A 21409-nucleotide genomic window follows, 5' to 3' on the forward strand; every position below is an offset into this window, starting at 1 on the left:
TTAGCGGTGTTTGAGGCTGGATTGGATGGGGCCCTGGGCAGCCTGAGCTGGTGGGGGGCAGCCCTGTCAATAGCACAGCAGTTGAAAACAGATGATCTTTGAGGTCCCTTCCAACCCAAACCATTCCCTGATCATATGACTTAGGGACTTGGTGTTCTTGATTCTCAAGCAATCACTCCATGTGTGATCCCCAGCGAGATGAGAAGCCCCAGAAGATCCATCACTGTGCTTAGTTTTCCCATAGCCAGATCCATGCCTGAGGCATCGTCCCTTGGAGCAGCAGCACATCTCTGTATGTTTCTGTGTCTATTTTTAAACTGTGGACCTGAATGTGGCCCTTTGTACTTCAGCTATCCTTTTGCTGATGAGGAAGAAGTATTTTTATTCTATGCCTTGTTTATTTAAATGTCAGCCTTTTAAATCAAACCTGTCCCTGTGTGCATAAATCTGATGGAACAGCAAGGGGGTTCGAATGGGAGCTCTGAGCGTAGTAATAATAGCAGTAAAACTCTACATCCTGTGTACAAATACATTCTTAATTGCTACTGTTAAAATACAGTCTTTTATGAACTCTTTCTCCATTGCTGTAAACTACCTATAATATAAAATCTCTCTGCTATTTAAACTAAATGACGTGGCTAGGAAGAAGATATCTCCTGATGAATGAACACAGTTTAAAATGCAGAACAGAACAGAGTAAGATGAGTATTCAAAAAGCCCCAGTCAACTTTTTGCACATGCAGATCAAATCATTAAAAAAATGCCACTGCCTGCAGTATCAGTGCGTAGTCATAACTGCTCTATTTATAATGCACTATTAAGCTGTAGTTATGTTACAGTCTACTGCTACATAAACCATCAGGAAAGGAGAGAATAAATAAGGTTTGTGCAGATTTCTTAGTCTCACTACTCACACTACTCACTACTAGTAGAGTAGAGTAGAGAGACCACAGTACTCACACTTCTTGCTCTGCAAGGAAATTGCATAGTTGTTTTTCCATGAGGAGTACTTTAAAAGGCTATAGCAGAGATGGGATGGTTTAGGGGGATACAGAATCTCAGCTAGAATTAATCAATACGGCCCATGGAAATCAGTGGGACGAAGCCTCAGCCTTGGTAAACGCACATATCTCTACTAAAAATGAGTGGAGGTCTCAGAGTATAATCTACTCCAATTCTACTTCATAAACTGATTGTCACCACTTGGGGATTTCAGTCCTCTCTTCAAGCTGGGAAAGATAAACGCAGTCATGTTCTTATTCTTGGGGGTGAAAACCTCAGAGATTGCATCACTGGAAGCAATGTGCTAACCTGGTGAGTGAGAAATGTGTGACCTTCAGCAGGACAGATAGATATGTGATATCACAGCGCTGATTCAGAAGCTCGCTCTTCTCAAAGTCAGGAGCTATTCTAGCAGTGACATCCACCTTAAGCGTTAACTGATAAGGAGCATGTCCATTTCTTGTAAGTGACTTGCAGTAATACTTATTAAACCATAGTAAGAGGAAAAAGGAGCTATCATCTGCAAACCACTTAAAGTCGTAACACTACTGAGCATATTCTGCCTGAGATCCTTGGCCTTGCTACTCTCATAACCGTTCTTTGAGTAAGCAAAGAATAAGATGGTCCCATGCAATAATTCTCCTGCTTTAGTAAGAGGATTACCAGAAATCCGTATTTTGTTTTTTAATAACCTCCACAGGAGCCTTGAAGCAAATGAATGTATTTGGCAACAGGTCCTACACAGGCATATAAACCCTAGATAAGCTAAAAATGTTTTTTTTTTTTTAATTGATTTCTTTCTCCCTTGGGCAATATTGGTATGTCCACTTTCTAATCTGCAATTGAATGTTACAGTTAGCATGTTGATAATTTGGTTTAATATCAATTTAATTCTATTCAGACTGTGGTAATTACACTATTTGATGTAGGGAAGGAAAGACTGAGGAAGCTGGAGCAATTTGATTCTGCAAGACATTGTACATTAAGATGTGTCATGCTGATTTTTACAAGGACATACTTACTGTGGTCCAACTGACCTGCTGACCCAGGTCTGTAAAATACAGTGTAATGATGGAGGACGCTGCAAGGCTTTGAATGTTAACAGAATCCTTCAAATAGGGCCCATCTGGAATGACAGAAAGGAAAGAGAAAATGGCACGAACAGCACACATCTGTTCAGTGGCTTAGCATAATGCATAGGTTGCCCTGCTAATGGTCAAATAGTTGAACCCTTTTCTTTGTGCTGCACTCTGACTATGCCTCAAATGTAAAAGGCACAGCTTGTTTTCCATTTTATTTTGGTGCTTATTTTCCTGGTTAGCAGCTTATAATATTTCTATGAGAGCTTCTCTTCCGTCTTTTTAACAAAAGAATGAGGCTGACATGACGCGGGTGGCAATGTGCAGGAATTGTTTTGATGCTATCTAGACCATTAGAGAGACACAGTTTCATAGATTACTTTTAATTCTGTCTTGCAAGACTAATGGGAAAGTCAATGCTACACAGCCTCTTGGTCACTGATGACTTTTGATAGTTTTTGTCTGAGCATTCGTGTTTTTAGGATATTTTATAAGAGGTGGCACTATCATCATGATGAATGCAAGTTCTTGGGCAAATTTGCCAAAGGCTTAGTAATATGTTAGGCATCTTTAACATGTGTGAATACTTACTGCGTTCCAGTTGCAGGCCAACACGGGAAGGGTACCACTGGGGACCTGTTCAAATCACAAAGCATGGCTCTTACTTTCATGGTGTGTGATCTAATTTTCACTCCTTGCTAGTATACTTTTTAGCAGATGGCTACAAATAAGAGGTTAAAAAAATCTTCTTTGGGTATTAACTATATAAGGAGAGCACAAGAGAGCTAAGAGAAATGCACATGTCAACCATGACAGCACAATACATACGTATAGTTTGAGCAGAAATCTGTTTTCCCCTGTCAAGTGCTGGATAGGCCTATCCTCTGTTTGCACATGAAAAATGCAGTGTGCATGCACCACTGTGGAGTATAAAGAAGACCATATTTCTTAAAATATTTGCCAAAAATCCATTTTAAATGGAGTTAGTCTAGCTTCTACTCCCAGCGTGATGCTTTTTGTACCATCCAGTCCACAGGAGTGGTTTAAGAATATAAGATCTGACTAGGAATATACAACTAATGCTATTTCTTAACCACGGATTCTCAGTCAGTAATACCATTAGGCAGGTTGTGACACAGAACGCAGAGGTATCTGGGTATGTCATACTGACATACACATGATTCCCATGATGCTCATTGACTTAAGGATGTTCTCTAGAAGCAGTTTTTTGAATGGTCTAGTTTAAAGGCTGCTCTCAGACGCACAGCAGCAGTTGGATGTTGCTATGAGATGCCTTTGATTTTTGGATGAAAATCAGTCTGTTTGTTCAAAGAGGTACCAATCTGTGGCTGTTTTTGTGTTTCTCAGTGCAGAGCAAGTGCTGGAGAAAGACTGCAGAAAAGATGATGGCTATCCAAACTGTTAACTTTTTCCACTCTGTGTGATACCTATTTTTAAGAGGCTCAGAGCCTACAGCTGTGCAGACTGGAAGGGGAGCAGCCTGGACCAGATGAGCATATCCAGCACGCTCTCATTTCAAAAGCACTTGAGCTAAGTTTTGTACACAAGAGCAGGTATTAGATTAAACTGTAACCAGCACTAATAGCAGGAGGTGAGACACATCATCAAGGCACAAAATTTTTTTTTCAAAAATCCAAAACAAATCATGGCTATTAAAGATAACAGAAGAAAGATAGAGAAAGAGCAGCGGTCTGACTTGTCAAGGAAGATATTATTTGCTGCAGGATAGCAGATATCAATAGTTATTTGGGATCCTGAAAGGCAGTGTACTTTTGTTAAACTGGAATCTTCCCCTCGGCACCCCCCAATTCATACTACAGTATGTTTCAATAAAAGACAATTTACCTAATCCTGTGAGAACATGCTTTTAGGTATGACCTATAATCTGCACAAGGGCAAACAAAGGTTGTGTTTAAGCATGTCATCCCACATTTCTAGTGGTTTAGCCCAAGTGCACTGTTATTTTTGAACATACTCAAAGATCAAGTCAGATGGGAGAGTGCCTTTGCTGCTGCATGTCTGAAGTGCTGTGTTATCATACTGCTGTGTCTGAGATTTCTGGGGCATCCATGGAATGCCATGTGTATTTTGCTGGAAGAACTGGAATTAATTGTGATTAAGCTAAATTCGGTGTCAGAAGTGGCTAAATTAGGTGTCTAATCAGCACACCAATTAATTCTTGCTACTGCCTGTCAGAACAGGGGCTTGATGGCTCCCTCCAATACCTGGAGCCAGCAGGAGCTGGTAGATTAGCTTCACCTACCATCAGCAGGAGTTCATAAGTGCCTGTACTCCAGACAGAGTAACTAAGCATTCATTAAAGACGAAGACATAGCTGCAGCTGTGCAATGCTTGACAGCCTCTCTGAGTTTCCACATCTGGCAAAAATCCTCTTGCTTCCAGGAGCTGGAAGGTTTCTTTTTTTTTCCAGGGAATTTACTTTTAGTAGTGCATACTTCCTATTTTATTCTTATTAAAACTTTCGTAGAATCACAGAATGGCTTGATTTGGATGGGACCCCCATTTCCAGCCTGCTACTGTGGGGGGATCAGGCTGCCCAGGGCCCCATCAGTCTGGCATGGAGCACTCTGAATACTTTCCCTTGGTGCCTTATGTAGAGATTAATGGCAATCCAAGCACATAGGTGACTGAAGTTTATCTTGCAACTCCTACTGAGTATGAGAATAGTTGTGACTTACTATCTACTCACTACTACAATGAGAGTACATAACAGCTGGGCATCCTCAAGAGGTCATGTTCCCTGTGTGTTCCTTGGGATCAGCAGAGCTGCTCTGTTCCTGTATGCAGAGTTCATGATTTTGGCTCAGCATATCACGCTGGGATGAAAGCAGTAAAAGCAATTTAGTTTGCAGCCTGCTTGTATATTCCAGACTGTTTTTGACTTTCAAAAAAAGGCAGGCTGACCAGAACATAAGAAGGACCGTTACGGTTCAAACCGTGGGTCTGATTAGCCAATATTAAATCCTTCTACACTTAGCTAGTATTGTGGTTTCTCCACTGTATTTTCTAGATTTCTAGTATTTCTGCAGAATAACTATCATTCCATTCCTTGCAGAGTGCTTAAATAGCTATTGAAATAGCTTCCTGGTTTTCCATTCCTATTTGATCCTTTCTGTTCTCTCGACTTATTCTTAAGGATTCAGAATATGTGTTTCTGTCTTTAAAACCATCATCCCTGAATATACACACGTGAGCACTTGAAGGCTTTCTCCATTCCTTATTGGAAAGAATATTCATAAACCACTTGATAATTTTTTTTTCGCTGTTAGGATGCAGGCAGCGTTCCTTCTATGTGTACATGCTGCCTTTATTCTGGAAATGTAAGTAATTCAAAGTGACTGTTAATCCATTTACCCTATTCTGACTTCTCTGTCATGAATCCATTCTGGCTTTGTGGAATGTTTTAGTCCAAAACAGAAAAAGCCAAATATTTGTTCTGAAAAAGTAAAAATCTTTTAATGCTATTACCTCGACACATTTTAATTTTTCCACTACAAGAGCAGAGGATATTTTCTTGGAAAGTGACAGTGAGGTAAAGAAAGTAAACACTGAGTTTGCTTTTTACGTTCTGTTTTTAAAAATGAACACAGAGAAAACTGTTTGATTTGAGACAATACCTGCCAGTATTTAAAACCTAAATTTAAACATAAGCCAGCTGACACATTAGAAGGAAGGATATGTGGAAGCTGGTGGCCACCTTTAGTTTGAACAAATCCATTGAATGTAACCACCTGCTAACACTGGAGATAAAAAGATGTGCTACTGAACAACCATCCCAACACTTACTAAAATGACAGCTTCCATATCATACCCAGTTGCCACTGCTTCAGTTCATTGCCTGTTCTATAGTTAATTCCATGATTAAATGCCTATTTATCACAGACTATTTATGAAGTTGCTCGGATCTGTGTGAGAGCGAAGGTTGGAAAAATACACAATGAGGATCTCTCCTACTGGGAAATTAAGTGTGTTCTTTAGGACTCGACCCTGCAAAAGCTGTTCCTCTGGGGAATGAGGAGTCTAAGAAATGCTAACAGAAGCTGACGGACATAGTTTAGAGATAATTAGCATATTGCCTTTCCGTGAACAGCTTATTTTATTATCAGTTAAATTATTTGCTTCTCACTGTTTTTCGCTACCCATGCATCTGTTATAACAAATAGGGTTAATAATTACAAGCAATACCTGCTGTGATATGAATAGGATGATGTGAACAACAAAATTACTGTAATCAATCAGCAGCAGCGTGTTGCTTAAATTTGCAGAAGTATGGGAAATTCTGGGGAACACTGCAGCACCAATAGCCCTTACATAGTCACCAAAGTCAGGCATTAGCTGAGGAATGAAACAGCCCTAACCTGTATGAACTGAGTGTGCCTGAAATATGCTCATCACCTTAACCAGACTGTCATTTTGATATGTCTTGCAGGAATAAGAGGTTGCTTAGAAATGCTTACATACTGCTGTGGAGGAGAAGGTATTTTTGTATGCAGTATTTGGAGGCAAATACAGTGACACACAGTTTATCTGAAAACTAACTTACTGAGGTCTTTCTTTGACAAGTAAATGCTGAACAAATATAGTCATTCTATGTCCGTGACCTTAAACAGCGCTGGTCACAAATGTTCTTTCTCTGGGTTGGAGCAGCTGTGTTTGAGCACTCTCAGGAACAGAGAGTTATCACTGTACTGACAGTTGCAGCTTTGCTGGACTGAGGTTTGCCTGCCCTTGCTTCACGGAACTGACAGCAGGAGGCTGAATGCTGAAATGACTTGAAGCTGTTGTTTTCTGCTTTGCTTTGGAAGAAAAGGCTGTGGGATTTGTTGTGCTAGCATTGCATGTGAGAGATTCTTGGGCATGAAGGCAGTAAGCAAGGCACACCTAAGAAAGCACAGTAAAACTGAACTGGGCCACAAGACCCAGAAAGAGTAAGTATCCGAAGGTATTACTGTGCTTACTTTCACTGACAGCTGCTCAGTACTGTACTGGCACAGAACTGGGCTAGTGGAGCCAGGTGGGAAAAAAAGATGCTGTTTCCACCCCTTGCAAGGTCCTGACAGCATGGGGCTGGCCCTCCAAAGGCACCTGCTGGATCCACAATCTTTGACAAGGCTGTGTTTTTTGTTGTAGCTGGACCTTTGATGTGCTGTATCAGAATGCCCTGAGAGGGAGCAAGATCTTGAACAAGATCTGTGTTTTTGTGAGAAGTCTGTGGAAAGAGCAGACCTAGTATGTCCCATTCAGTAAAATCTCAGCAGGTTTTAATAGCTCCATACCCAGGGATAAATCCCTTTTCTTTCTCAGCTTCCATTTCCTCTGTGGTGCTCAGGGACGTGATTTAACAGAGGGTTGTTAGAGTTAGGGTAGTATGGTAAGGTTGCAGTTGGACTTGATCTTTAAGGTAATCTCCAAACTGAGAGATTCTATGATTCTATTATTTGTTTCATTTGTAAGCTTTCCAGTCAAGATCTTTGGTCAGGTGTTTCCCAAAGGCAGCTTGACTCCTAACTGCTATGACAACAAAAATAACAACTCTTTTAAGATGATGAAATTTGGATGAGGAGTGGTTTGATCAGGCTGGCAGGCCAAAGTGATGCCTGCAGACCTTAGCTATACCAACAGTATGCCACCCTGTGCGTTTCTTTTTCCTAAAAAAGTCCTCAGACTTTAGCTATATTCCAATCAGGTAATAAGAGACAAATTTCTTAAGAGTCAGCATAGTTTGTAGTAATGAAGATCAATTGTTGTTAGTAGCAAACAGAATATTATTTGTCATTTGGAGGTCGATTTCTGTCACTAGCAGATTAAGCTTTCAATTTTCCATTTCAAACAGCTTGACACTGAAACTAACTGAAAATTTAGACAAGCAAAAAGCATCAGACACTGGAAGCAAGCAAGCATGAGAACAATACTTATATGCATATTCAAATAATTAGGGGGAAAAAAGGAAAGAAAAACTTGCCTCGTGCATTTCAGTTTTCCTTGTTGCCTTCTACAGATGTTATAATTTATTTTGATCTTTGCGTGTGGAATTGCATTTAAATTACTGTGCATGGGCAAGGGAAGGGGTGAGTCTCACCTTTTGTTTCATTAGTAACAACCACAGAGCAGAATACAGAGAAACATGAAAACTGATAAAGGAATGCCCCTAATTCCTGTAACGAGGTGAGGAAGTGTCAGATACACAGTGCTGCAGTAGTGCATCTAAATAAAATGTTATATCTTCCTAAAGACTTCTTAAGTCTTCCTGTAATAGGTCTTATGAGGGGCAGCTGAGGGAGCTGTGGTTGTTCAGTCTGGAGGGGGCTCAGGGGAGACCTTTCAGCTCTCTGCAACTGCCTGAAAGGAGATTGTGGCGAGATGGGGTCAGCCTCTCTGCCCAGGTAACAGTGATAGGATGAGCGGAAATGGTCTTAAGCTGTGCCAGGGGAGGTTCATGTGGGGTGTAAAGAAAAATTTCCTCTCAGAAAGAGTGATGATACATTGGTACAGGTTGCCCATGGAGGTGGTGCAGTCACCGTCCCTGGCAGTGTACAAGAACCGTAGAGATGTGGCACTGGGAGATGTGGTCAGTGGGCATGGTGGGGATGGGATGGGTTTGAACTGGATGATCTTAGTGGTCTTTGCCAGCCTTAATGATTCTGTGATTTTATATAAAACACAGTTTTGTCAGTTTGCTGACAAATTTGCTGTTGTGCAAGAAATGACCCAAACATGAGAAATTATTCATTAAGGGACATGCAATTGACAAATTATGTGTTTCAGGGACTAGAAGGTAATATTCCTTATTTGTCTTGCCTGCTCATGTAATAAGATAAGATTTCTAAAAATGCAGCTTGATGTTTGGTGGTTTAGGCCTAAATCACCTAAATCTCCTCACTTTAGGAAGTAGTCGGTGGTCCAACAAGCTCAGCTTGTGCAGCAAAGATAGCTCAAAACTCATCTGTACCTCCACCTCAGATGTAACGGGCGGAGGAGAGTCCTACCCCAAGCCCTAGCTGTGCTTCTTTAAAAGCAGTTCTTAGCCAATTAGCTAATAAAATATGCTAATGAATTATCATTTTCTTTCAGTATGTGACTGTACAGCTCTCCCCCCAGCCTCTAATCTAATTAGAATGCACTCCCTTACTAACCCTAATAGCAGCATTTTATTTTTCAACTAATGGCTGCGCCAATGCCATCAACAATCAAGTGAACAGCATTTGAGTTGCCATGATTTCTTCCTTAGTGCAAATTAAATTCTCGTAAATTCATTCCTAGATTCACCACACTGAAAATGAATCCCCACTAATAAGAGGACTAAATTGTAGCTTCTCCAGAAGCCGTGAGGAAGAAGCAGCACAGAGCTGCCCTGCTTCAGCAGCAGATCAGATAGATGAGTCAGCGGCTCTGTGATGCCCCTCATGTTCTCCCTAGGAGAAGTTTATTTTGGCTGATTTAATTCTCCCATCCCACCACTTTAATTACATTAAGTGGAGGCTTCTGTGCCTCACAAGCGCAGCTATGAGGCTTGGGAAACTGCTCTTACCCCCTCTGCATACTGGCGGTAACTAAATGCAAGAGCAGGAAACGGTTGGATGTGCAAAGAGAAGAAGTAGGCACCTGACTAACACTGTAACTGTGGGAGCCAGGCAGAGAGAGAGGCCAGCCTGCATTTTACATCAGCACAGCCAGCAAATGAGCAGCAAACCCAGAATAACTTGCACGTTGATTATTTCAATGGTGATTATTTCTAGCAGCAAATATATTCAGGATCATTGAGGTTTGGGGACAATTTAGAAAGAGGCAGAACTCCCCACTACATTACTTATATTGTAAATCATTTGTTCAGCTCCTTGTCTTTGATTACCTGCATTCATTAACATGAAATAATGGTGAATATCAAGTTTTATTTGGAAGATTTCTTATTTTGATTGTCCTTAGACATTCTCCTGCTGCTCAAATAGCACAAAAAAAAAAAAAAAAAAAAAAAAAAAGGCAGGGTATGAACAGAAGAGAGCAAACAAATGCAAACACATCACTGTTACAGGGTGACATGTTCCACATCAGAGGTCTAGGCAGGGTCCCCTGCTCTTGCTCTGCTCACCTGAGATTCCACTTATTCTAGCATGAGAGTTCTTTCCTGTTCTGTTATCTCAGCATGTTGGCTCACTTCTGTAAGAAGTCTTGGTGCTTTTTGTGCAAACATATGCAGCTCCTCCTAAGAGAAACTGCTGCATCTTTTTTGCAGAGCCATCTGCCCAACTGTGGTGTCCAAAGGCTTGGGGACCCTTTTGAGAAAAACCCTGATATAGACACAGAACACATTTAAAGCCCTGAAGTGATCTTGACCCTGCCATCATCATCAGGCATCTCATTAATGGCCATGAGATTCTTTTCATAGTCATGAAGAACCACTGGGGGTTTTCTCATCTTGAATTCCTTAAATCAGTGTTTAGCCCATGTGAATGTGGTGGTGAACAGCAGGTTGAAGTTGGAAGTCAGAAAAAATCATAATACCAGAATTTAAATTGAGGTAGGAGCTCTTTAAAAACAAAAGTAACTTTGGCATCTTCAATTTACAGTTCAGTAGGCTATAATCCTTCATTTTATCTGTGACTTATACATTCTCTAGGGCCTGGATTACTTCTGTGGGGCCTTTTACTGTCCTTTTCTCAGTTGAGCCACAGGCACTGTAATAAGGCACTTTGTAAGTAACAACAGGCAATTCTGATAAACAATTTTAGTTGTTTCTCATCTAGATCTGTCAATTCCATCTCCTGCAAAGGAAAGGAAAGTGAAGAATCTAGCTATGAAATTTCCTTTTCTTAATGAGGCATTTAAATAGCATCTCACATTTGTTCTCCAGTTGTTTACATAGGATGTCATTTGTGATGCATTGTTAGAGCCCTGTTAATCTCAGCTGGGAACAATATCCCAGAGAGCAGAGAAGACCAGTTCTGCTTCAAGCTACATTTCTATAGATTCATTGCCTTTTCTTTCGTTATATTATTCATCTGAAATTATAACTGTAATCCAGCTAAATAAAATGCAGTAGCATAGCATCAGATAAAGCATCTGCCAAAAAGACAAAAAAAAAAAGTGAGTTTCCATTAAAGACTTTGAGATGATCTTCTCTTTTCTATTTTTGGTTTGAAATATCCCTCTTTTTTTTTTTTCCTGAAGATCAGCTTATTTCATAAGCACTTAATGAATAGCCTAGCTTTTGTGTTCTAGACAACCTGCTGCTTCCAGTTCAATAGGTCATTAGGCATATATTTAAGCCATTAATTGTCCCAAACAGTTGTTAGGGAATCACAGCCAAAAGAGACAAAAGAGTGCAAGGTAGATAAAAGGTGGGTTAATCATTCCTATTTTATAGATGAGAAAATGAAGCTTGAAAGGGATAAAGTGTCTAGTATGAAATTCACCCAAGTCAATAACATGACTCCCATTGGTTTCAAACTAAACATTAACGATCTGTGTCCCAAATACTAAGTTCATTTCAGTGTAAATTAGGAATTTTAAACACCCCAGCCATCCCACTGACATTTATTGTTGTCTTTAAAGACCAAAATACTTGAAATACTTGTCCTAGAAGTGCTGCTTGAGGTCATATGTGGCTAAACGCATTGCATAATGACCCTGCATGTGGCAGAGGGGTTGGAGATTCATGATCCTTGAGGTCCCCTCCAACCCTGGCCATTCTGTGATTCTTTGGCACCAACTGCATAAGCCAAAACTCAACCATAGTATCAATTACTGAATTGGTTTCTTAATACAGTACAAACTGAAATTATTCTTTATAGCCACATTTATATTTCAGAAAGAAAAATTCAGGGGATGTCTGATCAGATACTTTTCAGACTGATTTACTATTTGCTATATAACTAACAAGATTCAAGCACTGAATAAAAGTGAACTGCTGCTGCCTGGTTTTCTTTCCTTTTCTGGAAGGCTACCAGGTAACTGCAACATTATGACTGCAGCTGAAGCACACTCTATCTTTCCTTTCCCTTTGGAAAACTGGCCAGAATTGTTGGTTTTTTTGTAATTCCCTCTGATTGAAAGGGAGAAAGCGTCTAGCACAAAATTCACCAAGTCAATGGTGTGACTCCCATGCTATTGTGTAGGGAGATTGCAATTTCAGGTGTAAGTATGAGTTCTAAATTCTTAGTCCCTTTAAAGATGAAAATAACTAAGTTAACTCAGTTTGGCTTCTGCTTTCTTTTAACTATGTTATGTCAGTGATGCCACTCTCATTTTCTGGCTAGCTATTAGAAAAGAAGTGAAAACATTTCCAGCTCTTAGAGATAGGCTGCAATTGCCTTGACAGATAAGCCATAAATTAAAGCCACAAATCTATGCCAACAGATCGGCACTTGCATTTTGTGTAGAGAAATTTGCAGAGATGATGTGGCACAATTAAGCTGATTCGGAGGTCATTCTCCTGTAACTTCTTGCTGGGGAGATCAGATCTGAAGCTGACTGTTCAGGCTGGCCTCCTGGCTACATCAGCAAGCCAAGGCAAGAGTTCAGGCTTCTGTTCTGACATGCATGCTCTACGCTGACAGGTTGCAATTTACTCGTGGATCAGATTGGACTGGGAGCTGGGGAGGAAGATGGCAGAGATTTTCCATGGGAAGATCTGTTGCTCACTTTGTGCTTAGCTTTGCAAAAGAAGTAAAGAGTTCAAATATGTATGGAGCTCACTGTGCCAGTAGCAATAAATTCAAGGAGCTTGTAGTCAGGTGAGTGGTGTCAACAGGCACAGAGAATTAAGACGACCTTAGATGATGTCATTTGAGGGATACTTACATTCAGTGTAACCTAGTCTCCCATTAGTATCTGCTGTGTGGCTAAGACAAGAGACAAATCAATTAGAAAATGAGATCTCATCATGTTTTCTCCTCCTAATCTAGTCATTTTCATTTTGGAGTTCAGTGCAGATGAATGAGTAATTTACCCAGATGAAATCACTGTACTTCATACTGCCCATTTGCAATAACTTCCCATCCCTGGTGTTTCACCTTCAGTGTTAATTTCTAGTTGAGTTATAAATGCAGAGAGAGGAAAAACTATTGAAAACAATCAGTGAATGTGACTGCCAACCCTGTGCATCCTGTGAATCTGTGCTGGGGATGCAGATGGGCCTGTGAACTTTGCAGCAAGACAACCTGCACAGGAGGATATTGAGAATTCATTCATCTATGGATTCGAGCTGTGTTTCTGGGGTAGTATGAACTGTGTAGGATAAAAACGGGGAGGAATGACACTGAGATTTGTTAAAAACTCTATTTTGCAGCTCCCTTCCTGCCCAGAGAGTGCTGCTGGCCCAAGGCAACTCAGGCCAGTACCAGATCATGGCCCTGTTTCCAGTACATTGGCTTTTTCAAAGCCTGATGTCCTAGTACAGATCAGGAGAAGGATCCCTCTTGAGGGTGCTGTGTCCTAGATATAATTTATTCAGGTCTCTTCAGTTGGTGAGATACATGAAGGGCTCATGGTTGATTGACAGGACAGGAGTAGGAAGTCAGCCTGGGAGAGCCATAAATAGTGTAATTCAGCTTCTCCAAGTCCCCAGCATGTGTATTCACTGGGCACGTGAGTCTCTCCAGGCATTAAAATTGACAGATTTCATTAACTTGCTTCAACCTGAGAATCCAGCTGTAACAAACAGTGTGGAGAAATCAGAGGAACTGCAGGTTCTCAGCAAGACTGTTATCAAGCAGTCCTGACTGTACAGAGCCTGTAGGCAATGCAGTGGCTTAGCAGTCACCATTCTTGCTGATACTGCTCTTAATGACTAATCCCCACAGCATCCTTCCCCACCTCTTTGAGCCCTGCAGTTTAACGCTGTGGACAGCCTCTAGGGGGAAATTATGTGATGCAGAAAGAACAGCCATCCTTTTCAGCAGCGGTACTGCATCCAGCTCTTGCATTTTTGCACAGCTCACACAAAATGGAGAATTTTTCCTTAAGCCTTTTCACTTGAAATCATGCTACGAGTTCTTGGATATCATTAAAAATATAGAAGATATAGAGAGTTCAGGAAACATTTGGACAATGCTCTTAGTTAAATGGTCTGATTTTGGGGTGGTCCTGTGAGAAGACAGGTGTTGGGCTCAATGTTCCTTACAGGTCTTTTCACAGAATCACAGAATGGCCAGGGTTGGAAGGGGCCTCAAGGATCATGAATCTCCAACTCCCCTGCTACATGCAGGGCCACCAACCTCCCCATTTAATACTAGACCAGGATGCCCAGGGCCTTGAACACCTCCAGGGATGGGGCATCCACAACCTCTCTGAGCAGCCTGTTCCAGCACCTCACCACTCTCTCTGTGAAGAATTTCCCCCTGACATCCAACACATGATGTGAGTCTATGATACTATGCAGGATGAGAGCAGTAGCTGAAATCTGGCAGATGCATAGCAATATGTTAGGATGCATTCAGCCCGCATGGAGGTGACTAAAGGGGAGAGGTAGGCTCCCAGCATGAAGTAGGAATTGCGTTGTTTCTCTCCTTGTCCTCTCTCCAAAGGAAAGCAACAAAAAATATTTTGGTGGTTTTCCAGGGGACGTAGCTCTCAGGATTTTTATAGAAACATCTGCTAAGAAGCAGTCATAAGATTGTACAGCACACCACTGAAGTTTCATAATGTCCAGAAATTATGCTGTTTATTCTTGAGTGCCACCTACTGACAATTTCTTTTGTACTGATTTACTTTCGCTAACGCTCCTTATTTAACATACTTTATGTAAAAAGTTTTGCTAGCTTAGAAAAGGCGGTCTGCAGATTTGGATCTCAGTGATTAGAAGTTAGCATCTTATTGGGACAGCTAGCAGCTTACAGTTTTCTTTGTTTCTTGAATGCTTCCAACTCCTCTGCAGGCTGGGATATTCTCCATGTGATGTTTTCAACCCTTGCTTCTGCTTTTCTTTTTCCTTCTGACCATCTCCAGGCTTCCTGCCATCTGCCCTACCTCACTTGCCTGCTGCTTCTGCCTGGAGGGCAGTTTCTGATCTCCCTAAGCTCATTCTGCTGACTTCAAAGTGTAGTTACAGTTGTGCTACCTCCCTGTGCAGAACAAAGCGTCCAAGATTTTGTGATGGTGTTGCAGCGATCTTATTTCCCCACTCTTTTCTGTTCTTCCTCCACTTTCAAGAACCTTACCAGAAACTTCTGTGCAGTAACCCTGAAAATACTGAATGATCACTGACTCCATTATACTACTTGTTCTAGACGTATTTTATTTTAGTTACTCGACACTTGGATTAGCATTATTATTACTACAGTTCTCCATTTTCTATCCATAAGACATCCTCCCTCACTGGTCCAATACTTTTTGGAAAGACAAAAATAAACTGAAGGTGAAGATTTATTGCCAAGGACAAAAGCTTGCGAAGTTTAGTCTGCAAGCATGGCAGTCTGGATCTGCCACCTGCCACAGAAACTGATGGCCGGAAAGCTGCAGCAGGATACTGTGGTTCTGTGCTGACCACGGTGCTGTGCATCTCTGCCATGGTGGCTACAGTGTCCAGGGGCTGATCCAAAATTGCACTCTTCAGTCTGAAGAAAGCCTTTGAATTCCCATGGGAAGGGCCATATGTCTTAGATAGTTACCTCCACTAAATGCTTATAGATCCCTGAATCTCCAGTGATATAACTGGGATTGCCCTGCTGAACTCAGTGCCACAGAAAACAGTGTTAGCTTTGGCTGGGATTGTTGGAGTTTTACTGAAATGAGACCTGAGGAATAATAACATTCCTGGATTTGAGTATTTTTTCATATAAATACAGATGCAAACTAATATTTGACTGACTTAGAAACTACTGAGCAGTAGCATGTTATGTGTCACTTGCATTCCGTTTCTTTTATTTAATGATTAACAGTCCCCTGCTGCAATTCGTAATTCAGTCTTTCTCCTCTGTTCTTCACTCAGGCAGCAAAACCTGATCAGTGACAGAGACGATGCTTGTGAAATTGCTGCACAGGGGTTCCTCTCTCTCACTGAAGGGCTGACAAGACACCGGCTGAGGAGAAAGCTTAATTGCATGGGTGATCAAAGGATAGTGCACAAGGACAGGGAGACTGTAAGGGTGTCCATGTAGGAGTGTTTTAGCAAAGATTATAGGGAAGATGTGAGTCTGGCACACATGAAATGACAGAAATGAATGCATGAGCTAGTACAAATAGACACTAACCAAAGGCATCCACAGATCAGCTTCAGCCACTTCGTGGCTCTTGCCTAAAAGAACTGTATTCTGTAAGCTGTCATCCCCCAAACTACACAGAGGAAAAAAGGGAAGGTTTGTCCTTTGCCAGTGGAAAAGGAGAAGGGGGTAACCTCATGAAACAATAACACCCAGGCTGAGCTGGAAAAGAGAGATCAAAGCAGTGAGCTGGAATGGGAAGAAATGACACAGGACACTGTGACACAGTGTACTGTGAGAACAGTGGGAATTGAACTTAGAAATTGAGGACTGAAAAAGCATTGAAGGTACTTGTCAGCCCTTCCCTGTGCTGTAAAGGGCCATGCTGCTAGATATTCAGTTCATGGTTTGTACTATTCTTTGTTGCACTGTTTCTTGCTTTCCTTATATACAGCTCCACTTACATCACTGGAAGCATTTGAGAGGTAAGGTACCTCTATATATGAAAACAGGTGCCATTAAGATGGCTTATATGCAAACTTGTACCATTCTACCCCAAATTCATTAAAAACTTCATTATAGTTAAATTGGGATAAGTCTCTGTGCCAGTGATCAACTGATTTAAGCTGAATCAATATAAACCCAGTTTCAATTGATTTAAGAGAGTATCAGCAGAAAAGCACGCCATTTCACAAAGTGAGGGGAGGACATATTTTTATTGAAACATTAAATCTTATGCGCTCCTCTGGTGCTTCATTTCTAGCCTGTGTTTGTTTGCCCTTTATTTCCAACCCTCAATTCTTTTGCATCTTTTTCTTATCAATTTAATAGCCTAGTTCAAGTTAGCAGGCATTGTACAGACCTGCTTATCCCATGTGAGTGACATTCAAGGCTATGAATCCTCATCACAAGGAGCATGCTACTTCCCACAGGCAGAGAAGGAGAAATGTGCTCCTGTTCTAGGAGCAAGACATCAAAATTGAGCTCTCTACAAACACATGCAGTATGCAGAATTCAAGGCCCACCATACATACATTTACACCTGGTAGCTTTCAGGTATATTTGGCCTCTCTGAAATACTAAGTCAGCAATTCATAAAGGATAAAGGGAAATGCCATCAAACTTTGGCACCCTGCTTTGCTGTTTCTCTCACCTTTCCTTCCATTGCCTCTACTGTGAGCTGGATGTGTATGACTAGAAGGTGGTAGAAAGAAAGAATCCAAAAAAAACTGTTCCCTGAAAGCAAGAAAAGGGCATCTTTGAATGTAGTTGCTCATTTCATCTCATGAACAAGGTCCATATCTACAGTCTGTATGTGACAAAAATTATACATTCCTGTGCTGTTTTTTTCTTTACCCATGGACACAAAAAACAAGAAAGTGAGGCTAGAAAAATGGGAGTTTGCCCAGACCATTAAGGAACTGGACAGCATTGAGTTAATTGAGAACTTTGCCACCTTGCCTCCATGATCCCAGAAAAGTCATTCAATCACACTGTGCTTGTGCTCCCTGCTACAGTAGCTGTTCGGTCCACGTGGTCTATTTACAACCAGCTTGAAGCAGTCTAATGTCATCTAAGCTTATCTAATACAACCCTGGGAGAGCAAATGCAGCTGAGATCTTGAATTGGCACTGTAATGTTAGAAATGGGATAGAAAAATATTGCCCCCCTTGAGCTAGTGGTGTTAAATAATGTAGTCCTCTCCTTCCAGCCTTTCATGTCTGTGATAGCTACAGTAGAACCTCCAAATGCTGCTCTAATTTAGCACTGGAGCTGTCAAGCCAGCCTCAGCTTTTGTGTGAGATTTCATGAAAAATAAATTTGACTGCTTCTCCAAGCTTAAAGGCCTCTAACCATGCCTCCAGCCTGCTGGCCACAGTACTTACAGGCTTTGTGAAATTTGTGTTTCACATCTAGGAGGGTAGATGATGGAGGTATCTAAAAAAGAAAGCAAAATGCAGGCAGGTTAATTTTTTCATCTTTTTCAATCTGAGATGCCTTTCCCCCTCCCCATAGACGTAGAGACAATTCAATTTGTCTGTAAGTTCTTCAGGCAACAATAAAGCAAATAATTAAATTCCCATCTCGCATTTTATTTGCATCTTACCCAGGCCACTTTTGCAAGGACAGCTGAACGCTAAAATTCCAAGGTCAAGAGGGAAAGCTGCTGGCCCTGCAGAGGCAGCAACTGTCCCTAGGATAAAACTAATGGGACATCTTTGTTAGCTTTAAGCTTAGGCTCAAGTGTGTTAGGACTTGGCTCTTAGACATGAAGACATTTTCCTCTGGATCCAGTAGTACAGGGGGGAATCTGTCCTTTCTGCGTGAAATCAGTTTCTTTCTGCAAGCTGTCTTTTGTGTGCAACAAAGCAATTCAGGTGTCACAGTGTTAGGTAGCAGTCTGGAGGCCATTTAGGCTCTATTTTATTATGTTTATTGATTTCTTAACACACTTTGTACAAAGTGTCTGAGAAACACAGCTAGAATTTACTAGACTGAAAGGCTTAGAAGTAAGTAGCCTGAATTTACAAGCAAAAGGAATGGAACACTTCAGAAAGAAATATGTTAAGCTTGAGATTGAGGTGGCAGTGGCAAGGGTCTGGTCTTAACAAGACCATCCCTTTGCAGTTGACGCTGATTTAGTATTCTATGTTGATGATTTAATCTCAGAGACTAAGTAAATTAAAGTGTATCTTATCTGTGGGGACCCGCTTTGTCTCTAGTGAAAGACCTTATGGTTACAGCCAGACAGCAGAATGCAGAAAGCTTCCTTCCCCAAGGACTTCAGGTACCTGTGCTATGTAAAATTCTGTCTCAAAAGCTACCAATCATTACAAATAAATAAACTTACATCATTTGACACCCAATATGAACATCCAATATACTTGTCATTAGCGCATAGGAGTAAGCCAGCATTTTTCTAGTGAGAATATGAAGAGGCAGAAAAAAGTGTGTAAAATTAAGACTTTTGCTAGCTCTGTCTTTGGGTTTAGGTGAGAATACTTTCTTTTCCACAGTTAGAAAGAGATTTTCTAGGCACTGGTAAAGTCCAGATTTGCAGTCATTCCATGCAACTTCCAGTAGAACGGCACATCCTCATGTGCCTTCCTTTTGTAATGTGTACAGCTGCTTTGGACTTGAACAGGAGAGGTTGGTTTTGGTTTTGTTCTTTGTTTTTTTAATTATTATTTGTTTTCAGAGACTCTAAAAATACCTGAAATTGCCTTCTTTCACCTCACCATAATTTCACATCTATGAAGTCTGGATCCTAGACATGGATGCAAGTGGTGTTAGGTGGCAACAACCATAGAGTACCCAGGACCTTTCAAGTGTCCTAGAGCAGGGCAGGTTTGGAGGTTTTCCAAGCTCAAAGAAAGGAAGCCAAAAACCTTGCTCAGGACTGATAAAAATCAAGGTATTGCCAAGACAGATAATGACCGCATTAGTTTCTCAAACTGGGTGCTGAAAGAACTGGTACTAAATACTGATTGCTGAATACTATGAGTCAGTCACCTTACCTCATAACACTGTTAACCTGAGCACACTCATAGCATAGAGCAGCCCAAGAGCCTCTTGATCTCCCCTTGAGTAGGGATGCCCTTCATGGTTGCACCTCTGCGGAGATCCCTTACACCTTGATGACAAGATACCTTGCTGATAGAGATCCTTGGTAAGTGATGAGTAGTTTTAAGCTTTGTTAGTTTTACTATATTATATCTTAGATTGACTGTGCTTATATAAACTCTCAGACATAAATCACTGACCAAATCCAGGAGTAGATTCCATGCTTCTGTGGTTCAAGGAGTTTAGAAAGAAATGGGGTCTACCCTGAACCTCAGGACTCAATGAGAGAGTCTCCTGGATGAGTGTGTTTAACCCTATCCTCTATGCAGTAAATAATCAAGTCTATCCCACCATCTCAAACCTTGCTAAGCTTCTGTCTTATTTATGTTAATCTTTGCTAAGTAACTATGATATCAATACATTCCTGCTTCCTTCTTATGAGTGTGGTGTTTGAGTTTCTAGTTGCAACACGTTCACAACCAGATCTGGTGTTTGAACCACATAGCTGGACTGTGCTCCCTTGCAACCTTTATGAGTGATGCAGAGCTCATTAGCAAGGGCACTGCTGGGCATGAGTACATCCAAGCTGCTTGAGGCTAGAGCTGCTTTTAATCATGCCAGCTCAGGATGGATGGTTGGTTGGTTGGCTAGTCATGATCTGGCAGCTCTGTGTGGCACCACACTGTGTGGGCTGCTTGTGCCCAGGGAAGGCCTGAAGCACGTGTTCTCGGCCAAGAGGGCAGGAAAACATTTGTTTTGTGGGCCAGCTGGCTTGGAGAAGGGCCGTTCTCTTCTCTTGAGGCAAACTGCACAGACCACAAGTTGAAAAATAACGCAAATGCCTTCCTATTGAGAATGGGCTGTGACACTGAGGAATCGCAGTGTCCTTTCTCAGGCAGAATAATGAGGCTATAGTCACAAAAGAATGAAATACATTTTTTTATAATCTTGATAATTCTGTGTTCTTTTTCTTAAAGGCATCATAAAACAACCAGTGAGGCTATAGATTCTAATATTGATCAATGTGAAGATGGATGCTGAGACATCAGCTTGCCACTAAGAGTGTTCTCTTCATAAACCATTAATTATCTTTTGTTCTTTTCATCCTACATCAATACAAGCTAAAGAATTGTAAGGACTGGAACATCATCTCCTCTTATTACCCATTGTGCTAGCTGAATAAAAACCTGAAACATTTCAGTGTAATTATTAGTTCTATTCTTCTTTTATTCTTTTAAATTATTTATGAAAGGACTGTAACCTTTCTTTTCCTCTAATTCAGCACTTTTCAAATATGCAAATGGAAAACAGAAAGACCACCCTTGGTTTATTTAAAAGATCTATTTCATTTAAAAGAATAATTTCATTCTCAAAGCACCTTAGTTGGCACGTATCTTCTGCATCTGATGGTCAAGCAGTGAACTCCAACTTTTTACCCTGTGTAGTCTAACACTAGGTTTCAAATATAACTGACTTTCTAAGAAGTTGTCATCGTAATTAAGGTTCAAAACTACTTTTTCTTCACACACACACACACAAAAAGTATGAAAATTGCAGATTTTACAGGTATAGACGGCATTCATTACA

General features: G+C 41.0%; 1 protein-coding gene and 1 long non-coding RNA gene across 4 annotated transcripts in view; one reads left to right on the plus strand and one right to left on the minus strand.

Annotated features, from left to right (window-relative positions):
- Positions 1-21409, minus strand: part of TECRL (trans-2,3-enoyl-CoA reductase like) — a 52609-nt gene that overhangs the window by 21022 nt on the left and 10178 nt on the right. For 2 of the 3 annotated variants that reach the window (XM_048943273.1, XM_048943276.1), the window contains exons 2-4: positions 18145-18196; positions 2673-2717; positions 2025-2128 (exon numbers count right to left, since the gene is read on the minus strand). In XM_048943273.1, coding sequence (XP_048799230.1) covers positions 2025-2128; positions 2673-2717; positions 18145-18196 — 201 coding nt within the window. The remainder of the gene's footprint in view (positions 1-2024; positions 2129-2672; positions 2718-18144; positions 18197-21409) is intronic. The other variant, XM_048943275.1, reaches the window with a different exon arrangement.
- Positions 1-21409, plus strand: part of LOC125692591 (uncharacterized) — a 38489-nt gene that overhangs the window by 7244 nt on the left and 9836 nt on the right. The gene's annotated exons all lie outside the window — the stretch shown is intronic.

Source organism: Lagopus muta, chromosome 4 (assembly GCF_023343835.1).
Source record: "Lagopus muta isolate bLagMut1 chromosome 4, bLagMut1 primary, whole genome shotgun sequence".
Lineage (NCBI taxonomy): Eukaryota > Metazoa > Chordata > Aves > Galliformes > Phasianidae > Lagopus > Lagopus muta.